At 37.4% G+C, this 20036-nt stretch overlaps 1 protein-coding gene across 5 annotated transcripts in view; it reads right to left on the reverse strand.

Moving 5' to 3' along the window:
• GPSM2 (G protein signaling modulator 2) overlaps positions 1 to 20036 on the reverse strand; it is a 30960-nt gene that overhangs the window by 6336 nt on the left and 4588 nt on the right. For 2 of the 5 annotated variants that reach the window (XM_080406798.1, XM_080406801.1), the window contains 9 exons: positions 11837 to 12143; positions 5474 to 5695; positions 4320 to 4455; positions 3667 to 3809; positions 3055 to 3178; positions 2665 to 2780; positions 1462 to 1617; positions 562 to 670; positions 105 to 234 (listed from right to left, as the gene is read on the reverse strand). In XM_080406798.1, the coding sequence (XP_080262924.1) occupies positions 105 to 234; positions 562 to 670; positions 1462 to 1617; positions 2665 to 2780; positions 3055 to 3178; positions 3667 to 3809; positions 4320 to 4455; positions 5474 to 5695; positions 11837 to 11898 (1198 nt within the window). In that variant the 5' untranslated portion in view covers positions 11899 to 12143. Of the gene's footprint in view, positions 1 to 104; positions 235 to 561; positions 671 to 1461; positions 1618 to 2664; positions 2781 to 3054; positions 3179 to 3666; positions 3810 to 4319; positions 4456 to 5473; positions 5696 to 6145; positions 11808 to 11836; positions 12144 to 20036 lie in introns of those variants that run through there. The other 3 variants (XM_080406800.1, XM_080406799.1, XM_080406802.1) reach the window with 3 other exon arrangements.

The raw sequence follows: 20036 nt of genomic DNA on the forward strand, positions 1-20036 counted from the left end.
GTGGGGGAAAAAAACTCAAACCCGCATACTCAACCATCTGTAGTCAGAAAACAATGCAAACGACAGATTCACTGTTAGAAAATGCTGCAAAAATAGGCACATACCATTCATACTGTTATCTGCTGCATGGCTTTCTGACATCATGGAGTTGTTTGTGCTGTAGCTTAACCCAAGAACCATTTGAAGATCTGAGAGATTAAGTCTAGCAGTGAGTTCTCCACTTCTATCTCCTACCTGCAAGCAAATAATCTAATCAATTCTGTTACTGTGACAAAGTATACACCTGTGTAAATTTAAAGCAAACCTTGTCCCCTAGATTCCTGTGAGAGAAAGGCTGAGAAAGTATTCCTGGTTGAAAACTGAGAAAATCAACTTTTTAATGAAGTAGGTAATAACTGAAAGGTATATAACAAGCCGAAAAATCCCTCTGCTAGGCTATTAACTTGGACTCCATTCCATTCCATTCTTCAAAATCACATGCACGGACACACCTCCATAAAAATCACTGTAAATGAAAGCAAAACCCAACAGCCAACATATGCTAGGTGCTGAAAATCATACCTCTCTTGAAACCTCCAAGTGCCTTTCTACAAAATGCATAGCTTGGTTGTGATTTCCCAGAGCAGTATATGCGTTCCCTAAACTCCAGCATGCTCTTCCTTCACCAATTCTGAAAAACATGAATGCATTTTCAATTAATACCTTTGCTCACTGAACACTAGGGGCCGGGTTTTCAATAGTACTGCCACAATAAGATTGCTGTGCTAAGAAAAATGAAGGCCATCAGCAGAAACCATTCCAACACAAACGTGTTCAGTATTGTATTTAAAGGAGTGTGATCCCCATAAATAGGAGCAAATTAAAGAAAATTTTCATTTACAAGCTTACAGCAAACGTAAGTCACTCAGTTTTGCGAACATGGAACATTTTATAACCACCTTTGCTTCTGCTCACATTGCATGCCTTACTGTTCTTCATATATTCTGCTTCCTGAGTTAGAAGTGCATTTAAAAGTTGTAAAAAAATTTAGTTGTACCCAACATTGCAGAAAAAAGCCTTAGAAATCATTATTATAAAATAAGCATTACTTGTTCCCGTACTTGCCCTATCCTTTCCCATAATTCTTAATTTGTGGAAAAGTAGGAGACATTCTTGTGACAGTATGCAAAATTATTATGATTAAGCAATGAAAAAGAGAGATCTCCTTTTATTTTCCATAATTTACAAAGATGCTGCTGACAGAAGATGATGAAATGGCAGACATTCATCAATTCATCTTTCATATCAGACTCATTAGCTGCAATGCCTTCATTAGTAATTTTTCTTTTTCTCACATGAAAACTGGAGCCCAGCATTGTAGGAATTCATTAATTCAGATATCATGTACAGAACAGTAACAGCAGAGTTAGAAGTAACAGGATTTGGCTTCTGTCATACATACATTAATCTCTTAGGGCTTACTTATCGTTTAACTCCTGAGCAATCACAAGGTGTTTCAAATGATAATCAATTGCTTTTTCATAGTCCTGAAGCAAAGTGTATGTGTTCCCAAGGCTGTAGCAGGCCTGTGCTTCCACAGCTCTGTCTTTAAGCTGTCGAGCCAGCTGTAATGTCCGCCTGAAAGAAAGGGTTAGTCATCTCAAAAATCACTGCAAATATAAGTTTATGAAAGTATACTCACACAACTAAAAATCAATTATACAAATAAACCAAATTAGGACACTGGGCTGGCACATTAGCTGCTAATAAATCACTGTCTTGTAAACTCTTGAAATATTGTGAGTGTGTGCCTTCCACTCCCCTCCACTGCATGCTATTTCCATTTATGTTCTTAAGAGATCAGAGACTGATCCCTCAAACAGCATCTTCTAATTTTAATTTATTACTTCATCAATAATTTATAGCGGTTTTCCCGACAGTATGCACTTGAAACAGTTTAGTACCAGCATTACAATAAATGCCGTATATAGTCCATCAACATGAGCAAGCCAGCCCTGTAACTGCTGAGTCCGCCTGCTCCCGCTGGGCAAGACGAACGCGAGTGCCAAGAGGAGTCTGCTGAGTATTGAGGCTTTTTTTCCCTTCCAAAAAGAACAGGTAAGCTCTGAAATCCACATAAGATGCTGTTAACACCTACACTGTATCATTGCCGAGCTTGTATTTTCTCAAGTTACAGCAGCAACTGCTTAGTGGTGCAGACATCAAGAAAAAAAGTCTTGACTGAAAATGCAGGCTAAAGATGTACAATTGTGTTGACATACACCACCTCTCTTAGCTAGTGAGTATGCCCAAGACAGCTATGCATCTCAGGAGTATTAGTCACTCAGATTATTCCACAACTTGCTAAGGGCTAAGACAGTAATGTTTGGTGCGAGAATAAAGGGGAATAAATGCCTATCAACAGAAAGATGCCTACAGTGCTGAGAAGAATCTATTTGAAGAAACAAAAAAGGTTAAAAAAATAAAGATGACAAATGCTGCCCCTCCCTTAAAAGAACAAGAATAATTAAACAACTAGGGAAAAATGGTTTTTTTGTTAAACAAATGCAGCTCTAAGTATATGTTGAAGAGATGGCTATTCTACAGCGAGCTAAAGTACCAGGCACAACAGAAGTAAACTGCACAAGAAGAGGTATAAATTACACTTATAAGCAGTCAACTAACTTGTAGTATTCAGAAGCAGTTTCAAATTCACCCAGGAATATGTGCGCATTTCCAAGATTGCTGTATGCTCTTCTTTCTGCCGATCTATCACCAAATTCTTTTGCAATTAGCAGACGCTTAAAAATGTGAAATAATTGCATTAGTCAATTTTGTACTTTGTGACACACATTTGCATACAGAAATGCAGACTTACAGTTTTTCCACCATGCATCTCTATCTGTTCTTTAGGCCAACAATGCTTGAAAAGAACAGTCAAACTCAAAGCTGTGCCATTAGTTTAAAATGCATTAAAAGGCTTGCAACAAGATCCAACACAATACACGTACTTAAGATCAGAGCAACCAGTGATACTTTGCTAGAACACAATTCCTTACTAGCACATTGTTGTACCTGTTCATGGGCTAAAACTGCACTCCTGAAGTTGCCCAGAAGATAGTGTGTGTTTCCCAGATTTCCAAAGGCACGACCTTGTGCTGCTCTATCACCCAGCTCTGTTACTATTGTCAGGTTTTCCCTGTTTTGGGGGAAGTGAGAAGGGGAAGAATAGTGACTTTTAAGAGTTGGGTTTTTTTTTTCCTCGGTCATTTAAGTAATAATTTTTTAAAATCATTCCATTTATATGAAGGAAGAGGTACAGGTATTCTGCTTTGGCCTATTTTAATGGCCTTTATGCAACCATAAACCTTCCACTGAGTAGAAAACATTTCCTGTGAGATGCCAGACAAGTGCATTCTTACTCAAGCTGGTGTGCTCACTTCTGGTTATAAAGCTAACATTATATACAAGTATACCATGGTCACATTGCTGCCTCTGTCTGGTTTCAAGAGAACTACTGGATTCTAACATAAGGGAAGGACTTACCAAGTAGTAAGAGGTACACTAAAAATGACAGCACAACAGAAGAATAGCACACTCTCCTGCTTAAAAGGGAAAAACCTCACAGGTACCACTGAACAGGAACGTGCCACAGATGAGTTCATGACATTTACAGCTACTACTTACTCATAATAATTTGCAGCTTTTTGTAAAGCATTTTTCACATCATCTGGAAGCTCCCCTGGATCGTGAGTCCCAGCACTAGCTACATTTTTCCCTTTAGAGTGATATACGTTTCCCAGATTATACAGTGCTCTTGCTTCTCCAACCTAAACCAAAAGTAAAATAAGGCATTAAAATTTTACGCTTCAAAGTCTTGTGTCACACCAACTATTAGTACAATCCACAGGTGGAGAAAAAAGTTAACTACTGGTCAACACGTGCTTTGTCCATTCTAAACATGTTATCCACCCACCTTACTCCCACCAGTCATATCCCTCAATCAAATTGTTTTGCATACTACTTCCTCATGAAGTGTGAGATGCATATTAATTCTTCAGGCCAGTTATCATTAAAAATTAAATTTATTTAAAACAAAACAAAACACAACAAGACACAAAAGAGGACAAAATTAATCTGGATCTACAGTCCTGCAGGTGCAAACAACTTAGAACTTAAAACTGTAAAATCTTACAACAAACAGCTTCTTACTGTCTAGAGGAAATAACTGAATATTCAGAATTAACTTCCCTCTGAAAGGTGGCACACTCATTACCAATACAACAGGATTCAGTACTATGTGTTAGCAGTTTACTTGCACATTCCCAAGCCATTCTTACCTTATCATTAAGCTCTCTAGAAATATCCAGATGTCTTTGACAACAAACAATAGCTTCTTCAAAATTCCCAAGTACCTTTAAGGTGTTGCCTAGGTTCCCACTAGCTTTAGCTTCTCCCAGTAGATCTCCGATTGTCCTAAAATTGCAGAAATAAAGCATCCAGTAAATTGTGTATCATTTGAAACCAAGCAGATGATCACCATACAGTAGACAATTAGAAGAATTTATGAGAAGGGATTACAACCATGTCAATGTGCATGTATTCAGTTCATTTTACACCTAAAATGCGCTCACATAAACATTGTTCAATCTGTGGTTACAGACATTCAATTTTGTTGGTGCTGTTTGTGAAATTCACTCCTTTTAGGAACAGAATAAAGAGAAAATTCTTAATGATGACGTAGAAAGACAGTCCCAGCATTTGAAAAAGAGGTTTAACTGTTTCTGCATTTTGAGTCTCATAATCTTATATTATTTACAAGACATACTGGTCTCCCAGAAAGCTCAGAGGTCATACTACATTTCTGGATTCTAAATGACATGAAGGCAAAAGACTGCCACTGAACCACTTGGACTGTGACACTTGGAAATAACACAACAAAATAAGTTTCCACAAGGTTACAGCACTTGAGCAGGTTAAGGCAGGGGGAGGAACAGATTTGTGCCTAAACTGAGGTTAAGTACATTAGGTGCCTGTGTCTTTCACTGGATCTATAACAAATCATTAAAAGTCAGATGCATAAATAGCATATGAACTGCATAGGGTTTTTAGATTTCACAGTGTGAGTTTTACACAGAGAAATATGAATGAGTTCTGTCTAGTAAACGAGAGCCAGCTTAACATTCTGAAGAACCAGAAAGACTGAGTGTTAGAAACAGGAAAGGGTAAAGATAGATAAAGAAAGGGTGGACTTAAAGAAGCCACTTAATTATCCACAAACCAGTACCAGGATTATGGTGCTAGACTGAGTATCAGCTCCCAGGTTAAAGTGCAATCAAGTTACCTGCCAGACCCCCAGCCCTCTGCCATCACCACATGCGCTCATTATCCAGTATTAATAGCAGGGTTTAGCAGTAAAATGAACAGTCAGCTGCTCGTCTCTACAAGAACGGGATTACATGGAAAACATGGTTAACGAAAGACACAAGATTACCTTGCAAGAGTTAAATCATGGTGATGGTATTCCAAGGCCTTTGCATATTCATGCAAGTAGAAATAGGCATTGCCTAACTGGCTGTAAATAGCACTGAGTGTTTTTAAATCTTCAGTTCCAACCTGAACGGCTGCTTCAAAGAAAGATACACCAGCTCGGCAATCTCCTGCTTTACACAGGCGCTCACCTTCCAAAGCCAGCTCTAGGCAAGAAGCCTCCATCCTGCACAATATAAGCAAAAAAGAAAAACAGTCACTAAATGCAGTACCTTTCTCCAATAACCTGAGTGCTAAGAAGGTTATTTTACTCAGAGGGTCTCTATTTGTTCAGGGCAGGGAATCAGCACCACAGTAGAAGCAATGAGCTTTGTGCTACAGTATTACAGAAACTAATGTTGAAATTAGTGGAAATTGCAGCTTCAACAGTGATGGGCAAACATAACGTTAGGACAAATAGCTTCAACTTTTTTGTTTCCTTTCTTTGTTTTTAATTCTGACTGAGGAAATCCAAACACTGCTTTCTCCATGTATAGCACCTGTAGGATTTAAAAAAGCGGAGTTTTCACCATCCAGATAATGTCAGAAAAGTGACCTAGAAATCAAGCTATTATTGACAAATATTGATCCTGACAAACATAAGTATTTTAAATTTTTAGGCTGATACCACAGTTACCTGCAAAATGTCGGGGGAGGAGGGGGGGTAATAATCAAATATTCCTGTGTAGCAAAGACCATGACTATTTTTCTCAAAGTTGTTTCCTATGTAATTCAATACTCCTGGGCACTTCATCACTCCTATATAGTGGCACTGCTATGAAAATTCTCAGACTTTATAAAGAAAAAAAGATCTAGATTAAATTAATGACAAAAATGTGTCAATTCAAGTTATTTAACTGAGATGCCATCGTTGCCAATCCCACTGAAATATTTTTTGTTATTATGAGCAATTGTGTAATTATACAGGTACAAAATACTGCAAATGGTAAAAAAAGATACTCATGAATGAATTTACAGCAGAATTTGTAAAAGATTACATTTTCAACAACGAACAAAGAAGCTGTTAGAGAACTGCAGTTGCCAAAAACCATTCACATATATTTTTGCTACTGTAAATTCAGGTAACATTAATAAGTATTAATGATTATATACAAACGTTTCCTACTTTCCAGTTCTGAGATGCAAAGGGGGTGGGGGAGAGGAAGATGAGAAGAAAGAAAACTTCAGGTCTTGATCTTGAAGCAATATGGTTCTCTAGCTTTTTCAAGGTACATGCATTTTTAAAAGCTCACAAAAATGTCAGCATTCTACTTTTAAAAGATTTTTTCACAACAACAACTCAGTAAGAGACATTCTGTAAGCATTTAAAAAGCACACGTTAATATTGCCAGAACATGGACATCAACTTTGTAAATTTGTATATTGTTTTGAATTGTTCTTCAAGATGGATTACACAGTAAGTTTAAGAGTTTGCACTCCAAACCAGAACATTTGGTGTGGTTAAAGATATCCTCATTATGTCATCATTTGATACGTACCTGGTTGTAAGAATGAACCATTTAGAATTCTATTCCTAAAACCATTTCCCTTCATATGCACAAATCAGTAATAGCAACAAATACTGGGTTTTCTCAGAGTTATCTTAATGGCAACACCAGAAGACAGCTGGTTTTGACAAGATATAGTGATGAAGCATTTAACATACCTGCAATGTTTAAGTTTCTTTATTTTTCTAAATTGGAAAAAAAATACATTATACAACATTCTAATCTGGCAGGAAAGAAATATTTTTGAAAAATCCAATGACTTTCAAGAGAACTAGGAGAATTTGGATCATAAGTAAAACAAGCTACCGACACAAAATAGCACCATACCTGCTGGTCTTCGACATTCCACAACTTACGCACAACGAGATGACAGACATCTTTAACTTTTGCAATTAAAAATACTGTATGCTTGGTAGTTGGTAAAGATGCAGACAGCAAATGATAACTCAGGCATGAAGTTCTTCCCAGGCCCAACTTCTCAGGTTGGATATCCATAACACATGCAGTATTTTTAGGTTTGGAAACTCTTCTCAGAGAAGTTAATGCATTCCTACTTGCTAAAATACACAACCTGGTTTTTATTACATTGTGCATGTGTTGAATGTAAGACAGGAAAAGGCAGAAATGATTAAGTACAGTTAAGTACAAGGCAGAAATGATTACACCATCAGCAACTGAAGGTTTAAGACTTAAAACACTTCATTGGGTAATCTTAATCCTATCCAGAGAGGTTCTCTCCGGGCACCTCATGTTAACTGACACGTCCAATTAAAGTGACAGCTAGAAAATATGGTGCTCCTAATGCAAAGATTTAGGCCATTACACAATCACATCAATTTCATTATATTTTTAGGTAAGAAGGGTAAAGCTTTCAGCAAAATATATACGTGATATGATAGTCAAAATGCTATACTGGATGCCAGTTCTATAAGTTAATTTATCCCATTAAAAAATATCATGCTTTGATTTGCAACTGTGATGCATCAGCCACCTGATCAATGAAGAAAAGGCACAAGGACAATATCAGAGAATGCTATGGACTGGTAATTTTCCTGATATACTGCATTCAATTAATTTCAGACTATGCCAGACTGCCAAAGGCCAAGGCAGCACTACCATTTCTTCAAGGAACTTGATATGTAACCTTTTGACTTCACAAACCTAGACTTAACATAACTTAAGAAAATGAAAGATTTCATGTTCATACAGGACATAAATAACTGCAAAGCTAAGGCTTATACCCAGGCTGATGAAAGTCAGCTGTCAAATCAGAGTGTTCCCATTCAACCAGAATTACAGGAAGTAAATGAACATTAGTAAATTGTTTGAGTTAAAAGAAAAACACCAAAATTTAACACTACTCTTGAGTGCAATTCTAGAAAGGTTGTGTTAATAGTTTGCTAGAATCTGTACAGCAAATTAAAACTATAATTCCATTTGGATCCGTTCTTACTGACCTCCTACAATTTTGAAGTCTAAATAATCTATAAAATAAAACAAAAAAAGAACAGAGAAAAGAAAATATTTATTTCCACAGTTGCCTATACCCAATATTAATATTTTATTCATGCTACATAAGAGCTATGAAACCATACAGTTACTTTAAGTTTGCTACGCTTATCCAGCAAGTACCAAAACTGGACTCAGAAGGAGTTTGTTTTTCCAGTCAACACCTTTTTTTTTTACACAGGTGCTCTCCAGTCAAAAAACCCATCACCTCTTAGGAATGTTTTAATTGTCACTACTAATGGTTAAATAGCATGTCAGCAGACTATACAGGGCTAGGTTATCAATGTTTTAGGAAGCCATTAAATAGTTACAAGGAGAATATGAAATTACTTTCTCTGTTCCCAGGGCTGAATTGAATTACTTATTTATTCAACACCCAATGGCTAAACAAAAGATATATTGAATCCACAGAGAGAAGAGAACAAGGCCCATTCATCTGTGTAATGAAATTCTGTTCCTGCTAAACAGGATAATGTTCTTCCCAATATGACTGAGGAAATACATATACTGGGCTTCATTTTGTTTTTCTTTTACAGTTGCCTGGACCTGTCTGTCCTCTCCTGAATAATTTCTCATTTGTAAAACTACCTCATCCTTATCTGTCCCTCTCTAAGCTTTTCAACTTGCCTAGCTCCCTTTCCTTTTTCCTTTTGTTTTCCCCCCTCTTCCCCCCTGCCTTGTTCATCTCCGAAATTCCTCACATTCTCTTTTGAACCCTTACATTTATAAAAATACAAACCCTAAGCATAATGCCTTCACACCCCTGCCTCCCTGGTTTTTTCTCCCATTTTGGAGGCTCCCTTCCTTTAGCTGTTCTCATCTTACAATAAAGAACAGAAAACTTGTAAGAAGTCGGTCAATAGATGGCAGCAAGAAGACTCATCCATTACTACAATCTCTAAACACAATTAATTTAGTTTTACTCTGTTCATTTCCCACTAAAAGGATTTTTGCTGTTGAGGGGGAACAGGGCTGCCATGCAATTTGCCACGAAACACATCAACATCCATAACATACCTAGATACAACCAAAAAACCAACCCTTATTATACCTCTAATTCACATGCACAAAATTACAAATGCCACAGCAGCCTACAACAAAGATCCCATACTATTCCTGACGCCCGTCCTTATTCCTCTATGTAATGCAGACACATACCACACTGACCGCTCCCAACGACTTAACTACACCTTCACTGCAACACTGTGTTTAGTCAAACAAGACTGATGTCAAACTTAGAAATGAAACACACACAAAGAAACCACACCCTGAATTTTGGGTTCTTTTGCTCCAGTCCAGATGAAAGCAGTTCCAAGATTCTGGTGTATGAATTTAGCAGGCCAAGACAAATGAGTTCTACAAATATTTACTCTATAGACCACTTATTACTCCCATTTATTAATATCAGCATTTTATTTTCAATCACTAAACAACATAAGAATAAAGATTAGTTCTGTTCCACTAACATAAGCACCTTTATAGCTGCCAAAGTGATGCTGGTCAGCTACAGTGGGGAGAAAGAAACAGACACATAGTAAAGCCCTTCCCTAGGAGTGGGCGACCAGCTACTTTTTAAAGTCAATTCTACTGGAATACCAGAAAGATCTGTAGGTAAAGGGTTTTTAAAAGCAATAAATACCGCGACCACCACCACTAATTAATGACCTGCTCTTTCCTGCATTAAACTGTAATCTACAACATTTTGAAAAGTAAAATCTTTTTCAGCTAAATTAGCTGAAATATAAAAATATAGCTATTTAATTGAATCATCATAGAATTCCAGTTCAATATAATGAATTAATTTGCAGTTTACCTAAGCTTCAGAAAAGTTTAATATTTAAAAAAGTTTAAAAGGATTATGCCTTCCTGTTTTTTAAATATTCATCAGATTACGGTTATTACAGAAAGTTTTAATAAGGCCATTAATATTTCTATTGTTAATCAGTATCATTCAAGCCTGTACTGAAACACTTTGCCCTGATTGTGCTTGCCAATTTTTTTAAGTTATTTTTGGATTGCCAATTTAAAGCAGACAATTGGCTGTGCCACTTTCTTCATCCATTTACTTCTATAGTAGTATTCTGAACAGCTCCTTTTTTTATTAAAGAGACAGCAAGGATCTGCTACAGGTGTCTGGTGAGGTCCAAGAGCATCAGCACAGGTAAACAATTCACAGGAATGCTGGGAGTCAAATCCATTCCACGAAAAACTTAGCACAGAAGAAACAGCATGCTCACGCACTTAGGGGTTCCTGCTGTCAAAGCCACGATAGAAAGAATTTAGCAAAATTAAGAGATCTGAGAGTAAGTTACAGTTTGGTGTAATGTTCTCCTTAATGACCATGAAAAAGCTCCTTCTTCTGACTGCATCTGCTAACCCGAACTAAGACTGTCTTTCTATGAAATGGAAGACCAATCTAACAGCAATCTAACACTGTCAGAACATTTTCAGAATTATTTTTAAGCTGTAGTGTGTGCCAGCTTATAAATAAAAGCTTTGTTCCTGTTAGCTAGCAAGGAAAAGGTCTCCAAAGTAAGGATGACCAGGGTAGAATGTGGGGGAAGCACACAACAAGAATCAGACTTTTTATTTGTTTTTAGCACAATCATTCCAGTGCCCCTCCCTATTGAATGAGCTGCAATATTTACACTTCCAAACACCAGCCATCCAAATAGCATGCACTACACAATGCTTCTGTTGTTCAGGTTCATTACAGTGAGTCCACAATGCTAAAGCATTATCCCATGTCTGTAAAGGGGATTCCAGAAGAAAAATTATAAAAGCTCTCAGAAGGGAAACCACATCTCTTTTTGACTTGCAAAACCAGTACTTTTTTAGTCCAAGGGATCAAAGCAGTTTCTATCTGTCAATCAAATTGCTTTATTTTAAGCAAGGAAAACACTGCTCTAGGTGACAGCACATAAAAAATTCATCATTGATAAAAGCAATAATAAGACAAGTACAGAGAACTTTAGCAGACAAAACTCAACAATTTGCATATGCAGCCCAAAAGCTAAAAGCAGAAGGAACAGGTATTACCATGCAGGGATCATACTTCGTATCATTCTATCAGAAATACAAATCACTACAGACAATCATGTACTATTCTGCAAACACATGCAGCTCCAACACTGCACAATAATATAACTACTTTTGTGAAATTGTATAGCTCAAAAATCTAGGAAAACAAAAAATTTAGCTTGCAGTTTCAGTTACACTAGTAACAGAGATATCAAACTATTTGTTGCAACTTGTTTCATTTTCTATTATTAACAGCACTTACTCATCCATACTAAAATGAATAGTCTTACCTGTATCGCACATGAAAGGAGCAATCTTCACGCATACTTATCAAAGCATTACTTTCCTCCATGGAGTTGCATTATCAGTAGAGAAAACAATATTGTTCTGCTGTAGGGCAAGTACTTTACTCCTGAGAATTTTTGTCAGAACACCATTCCAGTTACTATATTAATAAGTTGGAGAAAAGATATCCTAAGCTCCTGTTGAAAAACTCTCCTTTATTAGTAAGGTCAGGAGGTCACTGTCAGACACGTCTTAAACCTTCAGAAACGCATTCAAATTCGTTCATCTGTGGCTCTCCATTCAGCTGTGTTTCTGCAAAGGGAACACAAGATGCTTGGCTTGAACTCTTATAACCATTTGCAGCTGATGTAAAAGCATCACACTACTCCCACCAAGCAGTTAGCGTCAACCAAGACCTTAAAGCCAGAGCCAAAGCCTTCTACATACATATGGCAATTCCTGTAGGCAAGCGAGAAAGCAAAGAAGGTTTAACAAAAAACAGCACGCTCTTTCCTGTTGGAAACCTGGAGTAATTTACTCTTGTTAGTACCCTTTGGCCTCAGAAGTTGCAAGCAAAAAGCTTAAAGGATGAAAGCTACAGAAGGAAAGGCATAATATAAGAGATCACAAACTGCTTTACACATAAACAGTACTTGCTGAAACCATGACAGCAGTCTGAACTAGCTGGCACAATCCCATGTAGACATCATCCATTCTGGAGATCATCCCGCTTGGAACATTATAAGCACAGAAGCCAGCAGAGGGTTAAGTTATATTCTCCTTTCCACCCACGACTCCCAAAAGTAAAGGGGAGAGGTATGGGAGGTTGGGTTTTGGTTTTTCCTTGGGTTTTTGTTTTTGTTGGGGTTTTTTTGTTGTGTTGTGTTGTGGTTTTTTTTCAAAGGGATTGAAGCAGCCAGCACTTAGACATCAGACATGTTTAGGCTGGCAGGGAAAAGATAAACAAAGAAGAAACTCTGTATTCAAAAGTTTACCCACTTCTAAGCATATTCTTAGTAGAGGAACTGACATATTTATTGCTCAATACTAGTATTACCTGCCTTTGCAAGTAAACATATAGTTGTGTTATTCAGAAATCCGTATTTCATCAAGAGACTGCAGAGATATCAAGAAACAAGAACAGAGCTCAGATTTAAAGCTGTCATCAGAAGAAAACACAACCCTCTCTATTTTTAATTGCCAAGGTAGACCATGCCTTTTCCTCTCATTAGTTTCATCAAGTACCAGCTTCCCATCATACTCTTACCTTGACAGCACCCCTCAAACAGACCATCCACATTCTTCGAGTCAAACAACTACTCTGTCCTTCCATGCTCATCATTAGAATTATTTGGCATCAGCAAGTGGGTGTGGGTATATTTTGGCCATTACAAAGTGTGACACATACAGTTTACAATACGACTGCAACCCACACACTGCACAGATTGCGTTACAGGTATTTACTCTCCGGAAGTTTGTCTGAGCCTCCAGTCAGGTAACTGGTGCCAGCAGATAGCTGTAAGCCACCCAGTCCACAGCAATCATCCATGAGCATTCCATCTGCTCAGCAAATGCAAGGGAATTTGAAGTTCTTTTCCACAGATGGATACACTCCTGCAAATTACTACATGCCACAAACTAAAAAGCGTGCACTTCAACAGCTACCATGGATCAAGAAATGACGACTGGTAATTTGTTTGCATATTTACACTGTAATTGTTATTAACTGAGTAATTTGGTTTAAGAAGCTTTTTTTAAAATAAAAAGCCAAATGTAATAAAAAAGTTGTACTTAAAAGTACATCAGAACAACCGCATTTGTTTAAATGTCTGTTATTTTCAGCAGTACATTTCATATCAGATGTTTCTAACTTCATTTTATGCGAGCTACACTTCTGTCCTCATACTTAACCTCATCCTCTGACTGATAACACCATCTCCAAGCAGCTGGAATCACTGTTCCTGCTTTCTTCTCTCCTGACGGGCCACACAGCACATTCCTGGTCTTGGGAGGGTGATACAGACACACCTGAGTTGGCCAACACATCATGATCACAGATCCAACAAAAATTACTGGGTCTGGTCTTCGTACTTTGCTTCCTTCACCCATACCTCATTAGGATGCCAGGTTATGCCTTCGGCCACACCACCACGTAATCAGTAAGCAAACTTAAAGCATATCAGAGTGGTGAATTCAGAATTCAGGAGGTGGAAAGCAAGGAACGCTTCCACAGTCAGCATCTCTCAGGCGGAAACCAGCCTTGGGAGGACCACACTACAGCAAACTAGGCCTTGCTCTTTTACCTGATGCAACTTAACTATTCAGAGTATCCCTGTGTAACCAAGGCTTTCCTAAGCTGGCGATCAACACAACTGATGCAAGGACACAACCCTTCAGCAGAAAAGCCTAATGAATTAACAGAAATCACAAGTTCTACTCTATCAGCATATCTAACAGTGAAATGGGCTTTCTCCTAAACTTGCATTTTTAATTAAAACTTCACGTAATCAAAACTTTTTTCACATGAAAAAAGGACTTGGTGCTTACTAGGAAAAAAATCTGTATTGATGGAAAGCAGCTGCCTTAAATTTTTTCTCCTCAGACCTCTAAACAATGCAAAATCCATATCCATGTTAAAGAGCTGCCTTTCAGGAAAGCAAAAATAGAAAACTGAAGTTGTATACGCAACTTTAAAATGCACAATTTTACTATTCCAGTTATCAAATGTAGGAAGTCCTAGCTCTCTTGTAATTTCAAAGTACGGAGAAAAAGCATACAGAAAAAAAATGCAGCCTCCTTCAGAAGCGGAAAACTAAACCGGTGTTACACAGTCGTACAATACCAAAACCACTACCCCTCCCCACCCACGCCAAATCAAATAAAGCAAGGCAGAGGTCAGGCAATCAAATGTGGCAGCCAGTTTATACCCCACAACAGACAACACATATACTTCAACTCTATTAGGAGAAAAACATGAGCCATACTTAGGGCTTATCCACCCTGACTATAAACAGCTAAAGGATCTTTAATTGAACCCTCAGTAAAAAGCCAGTTTTGCTTCAGTTCAAAGTTTTATTTAAAAAAAAAATGTTCTTACCGCTGTCAAGTCACTTTTCATTCTTTTCTATTAAATCACAGATTTACATAGAAGCTACATAGATACAGAGGCTTGGGGGTTGCATGGCATGAGGTTAAGGCTGAATTCCTTACTAAAGTCTATGAAACTGCTTTTAACTTGATCCTCTAAAATTGCATAAAATCTATTATGTTAATTTCGACAAATTTTACAATGAAATAAAAAAATCACGGTAAAATATGAATGTTGCATACTGAAAGGAAACCCACACAACAATGCTTTAAGAAGTGAAACACCACCACACTTGCACTTATTCAGTATTTTTCATAAACTTATGTTTAGTGTTCTCAAAAAGGGAACCAAGGCCTAAAAGCTGATATTCAAAGCGCATCTCAACCTTCTATTAACATCACTGAACTGGATCAGTGATATACATGGTAATACTTGAATGAGGCTCTCTCTCTCTCTCTCAAGAAAAATTAAAGAAGAAACAAAGACTCCCCTATCTTCAGTTCTGATCAGTTTATTTCAAGACCCTGACAACAATAAAACAATAGCTGCAATTTCTTTCTCAAAAGCCTGTTATGCAAACTACTCGTCCTACTTATTACAACTTCCAGACAAGCATTTCATGTTTAAGGCATTTTCCATTTCACAAAAGATATTATTACATACTACAAATTTTATCACAATGGTAGACAATCAACTTCTATCAGTTTTCAGTTCTTAGTTACACTGAACTTCTGCAACAGATCCCTCCATTTTAACTTCTGATAGAATACTGTATTTCCACACAAGTGAAAATCAATTAGCAACAACAGAAAACTGATACTCCTTATTAGCAGTATATAGAACCAATGATCACAACATACTTGGAGAGGGAGATGTTTTTTTTCTCCTTCAGCTCCTTAAAACAGTACATTTCTGCAGCTTCATTGGCTCCTTCCCTCGATCCATACCTTCCTTTTTGGAGTTTGTCTGATGATCAAAAGTATTGCTTTGCTTATCTACAGTCACATGGCTGACATATGCCAACCAGTCACTTGGAGGCTGACAGACTGAGCATCTAACAGTTTGATTCCTTCTGCCTTTCCCTAAAGGAGACTATCAAGTAATGCTGTCTCTACCCATCTGCTATTTTTCACAAAACTACAGGAAATGAGCGCCTGCCAAATGAAGTCATCACTGACAAAGATTCAAAAGCTACTAAAAGAAAGCACAGACAGACCAATTGCACAAATTTTATTTCCTTAGAAAAACTAGCTACAGAGATTTTCTGTTTCAAGATTAAAGGCAAATATCCCAATAGTGAACTAAGTGTGAATTTCCTTCAGGAAGAGGCTAAACCACGGGGTGAAAAAGAAAAAAGAAAAGATGCTTGCACTGGATTATCTAAAAGCAAAACAGAGCTTTGCATACCCTATGGAGAAAGAGACAGACTAAACAACAACAACAAAAAATACATTGACAATTCTATTACTAAACACAGAAATTAGCTTGACTCCAGACCAGCAAAATCTACAACTGCAGCATGTAAACACAAACAGTAAAACAAGGAGCATTCAGAACTAGACAAACCATAATTTTCACCTTCAAATGCTGCCCAAGGACATTTTTAAAATTCACCTGAACTAACAAATAAGCCTAAAATAAGCCACAAAAACCCTTAAACTTCTATACCAAGTTTAATATTGTATTTACATAGTAAACAGCAGCATCATAAGCATTTCTGTACTAATACATATTCCCCTGTGAACAAGCCTTAAAATAACTGTGTGCCACATTGGGAAAAAGGAATTTTTTTCCAAACAACGAGCATAGCACAACAGAAGTGACTGGTCACGACATTGGATCATACAGATACAGGAAACACTGTACTAAGCCCAGTGTGGTTACTCTTGGAAGTTTAAAATTAAACTCTTCTCTCCACCACTTTTGACACAAGTTCAACAGCTGATGAACTGACAGCACATAGAAACCACCTTCACTGATGAAGTGAAGGTGAGGTTTTATTCAGGGTCAATGATGATGCAGGAACAATACCTGCTCTGAAATACTGCCTTTTTCTCCTCATGGATTTATATATGGAGCAGATACACCCCCAGAATAAACCACAGGGCTTCTTTTAAAGGACTGGCTTTGCACTACACAATACAAGCAGCATGCAAGCATACATCCCAGCATACAGCTCAAGTGCAGTTCACACCAAACATCAACAGGTTGCATCAGAAGAACAAAACAGGAAAGCTGAGGTTCGTAAACAACTACCTCAGACACTCCTCCTAGGTGTGAGTCTGATAAAGCAGATTCTGCAGAGCTTCTAATCACTGTGAAACACAGGGAAGACCCAGCCTAACACATCCTATGCTATCAGACAAGCTGCAAATAAATTAATACCACCATCTAATGTTCTTGATTCAGATGCTTCCTCCTCCACCCCAGTTATATTTACCATTCTGACTTACAAATATGGGCTCATATGAAACTAACCCACATGACTGAGTGTCGTAGACAATCCTAAAATGGGTGGAAAGGGTGGTGGGGGTATTGTATCAGCTTTGGGCCACATGTGATGTTCTTTCAACAAATTTGGAATCCTACTAACACAGTGCTTCTCAAACATAAATTTCACTTAGAGCATACTAACAGAAGGAGGAATATAAAGTTGCCTCTCCTTTCCCCAAAATCATGTGGACAGAGCTATCCTTTATATATGAAACCATCAGCTCTGTGCTGGAAAGAGAGTCAAAAAACTGTAACTGACAGCATAAGGCCAGACAAACATTTTATTACCAGAAGCGGTCAGTGCCTAGCTAAATACCTTTTATGAATCAAAAGAACAGAACCACTGTACTGAGATACAGTAACTTGACTCCATTATCTATGAAATTATTTCATCTCTCTTAGCCAGCTAATGCCCAAGACTTCACTACTTCAGTATAAGCAGCAATCTTTTCAAGACAGGCAACAGAAGCACAGAGGTTATAAAGAGTAGAAAAATACTAATGATAGGAGCTATAGCACTCATGACACTCCTCCATCCAAAAATTAAAATAACTGATAAGTGAAAAATTACACAAATACTATCATCTGTCACAAACTCCTGAGTGATACAACTGATTCTATTCTACACTTCTCTCCCCAATTTGTTTCTAGCACTGTATTTAGCCAAATGGAAGAAAAGAATTTTTGTCCAAGTATTTTAATTTACTTCAATTCAGTCAATGTGACTACAGGAGGAGAAACCTCTTGCTGACGGAGGAGAAACCTCTTGCTGACAAATGAGTACACGAATGCACAGAACAACCCAAAGTAGCCCAAAGTAGGACTGTGAAAGAATTTTATTGAAAATATTAATAACTACATGAAACAAAAGTATTGAAAATATTGCATACAACATACTATTTTACAAGATTAAATACATAATTATACATCATACTAGTTTACGGAATTCTACTTATATGTTTTAAACAAGATTAAAAAATGTCCTAGCAACGAGATCCTTCTAAATCTTGAAATTATTTTAAAAAATAATAAAACAACAAGAGGTGCCCAGCATTTCTGAGACAAATTTTGCTCACAATGAAGTGAGGATCTCACCATATCCACAGCCGAAAGCATGGACTTGAATTCCACACTAGAAGAACACAGGCCCAGAGCAGAGCCCATAATTTATTATCTAATTGCTAATACAGTCTTGCATTATGACAGACATAGCAACAGTAGAGGTATTTATCATCCTATTTCTAAAAACATTTGTTTGTTTGAGGTTTCCTTTATTTCTTTGGTTACCTAAACCCAATGGACCCTGCTGCATTGTGGGTTCTAAAAACATGTAAGAGAAGGTTCGTTTCCTCTGTGCCCTTTCACATATACTAATTCCTCTTGATTCTTCGCCACACCTCTTCTTGGCATAGCAGACTAGATGCCCTGGCTTACACAATGTTCTGTTAAAGGCAAACAACAGTCTAGGAGCATTTCTACATGCCTTCTAGTATTACCTGTATGTATTTCCCACTTATTCTGTAGATTAGGAGGAGGTTTTTTTCCTTTCTGTGTGGAGTACGTAGTTTAATAGTGTTTGGGGCTTTAAGTCATGCTAAAGGTCTGCAACATGGCAAGCATTTTAAACTCTGTATATCCTTTTTCTTCATTTTTTCCCCTTCTGTTGTGCAGGTTGTGTGAACACCTCTTAACAAGTAAGCATTGCCTAACGTTATTTTCAATATTATCCACAATTACTAACCTTAAAACACAAGCAGTCTTAATGACACAAGTTATTTCTGCCAGATTATAAAAAAAAACTACTCCAACCAACCATGATAACTGAATCCAGAAGCATCTCCTGCCTCTGAGTCAGAAAGAACCACAGAAGCAGCTCACCAGCATTCTTACTGGGTTATTTTCTTTTCCTTTTATACAAAACACTAAAGCAGTAGGTAAAAATTGCATATACACTATGCAACAAGAGAAACATGTATCATACCAAGAACTAAAGAAAAACTTAAAACTTTCAGGTAAGGAACATTCAAATTTCTGGCCAGAATCTGGCATCTCTACTCCCACTAAACAACCTACTTTCACCCAGCAATCGGATTGAAAAGTAAAGACATTATTTAAAGTGAAACAATTAAGAACAGAAAGAGATGCCAGCAACACAGGAGAATGATGCAATACCTAAGTGACCAAAAAAAAATAAAATACATCCTCATTGCTAGTACATTCAGAGTACTGTCATAGTTTCAGGCCAACTCTATTAACTGTAGTAAATGCAAAGGTGCCCTGTTAGGCATAGTAAAGGTATAGTATACGTTTGCAAACAGAAGTATTCAAGGCATCTGGCAATGATGCAGGCCATACAGTGACTTGCAGTCTTAAAACGTATTGTAGGCAAAACCAAACTAACAGCTAGCACACATGACTCCACTGAGTAACACAAAGCAGCAGCAACAAATGCACATATTAGATTGTTATCAGTGTTCAATGATGCAAAGGTGGACCTCTCAGTACCTCTATCAAAGAGTATCTTTCCAGAACAGAGCATCCGTTTTCTAAGAGAATCAGTATTTAGCTGGAAATCAGCTTGCTACTTAAATGTACGTAATTACTGTCCAGTGTGCAAGTTGAAG

This window comes from Falco punctatus (genome assembly GCF_963210335.1).
Source record: "Falco punctatus genome assembly, chromosome: 11".
NCBI lineage: Eukaryota > Metazoa > Chordata > Aves > Falconiformes > Falconidae > Falco > Falco punctatus.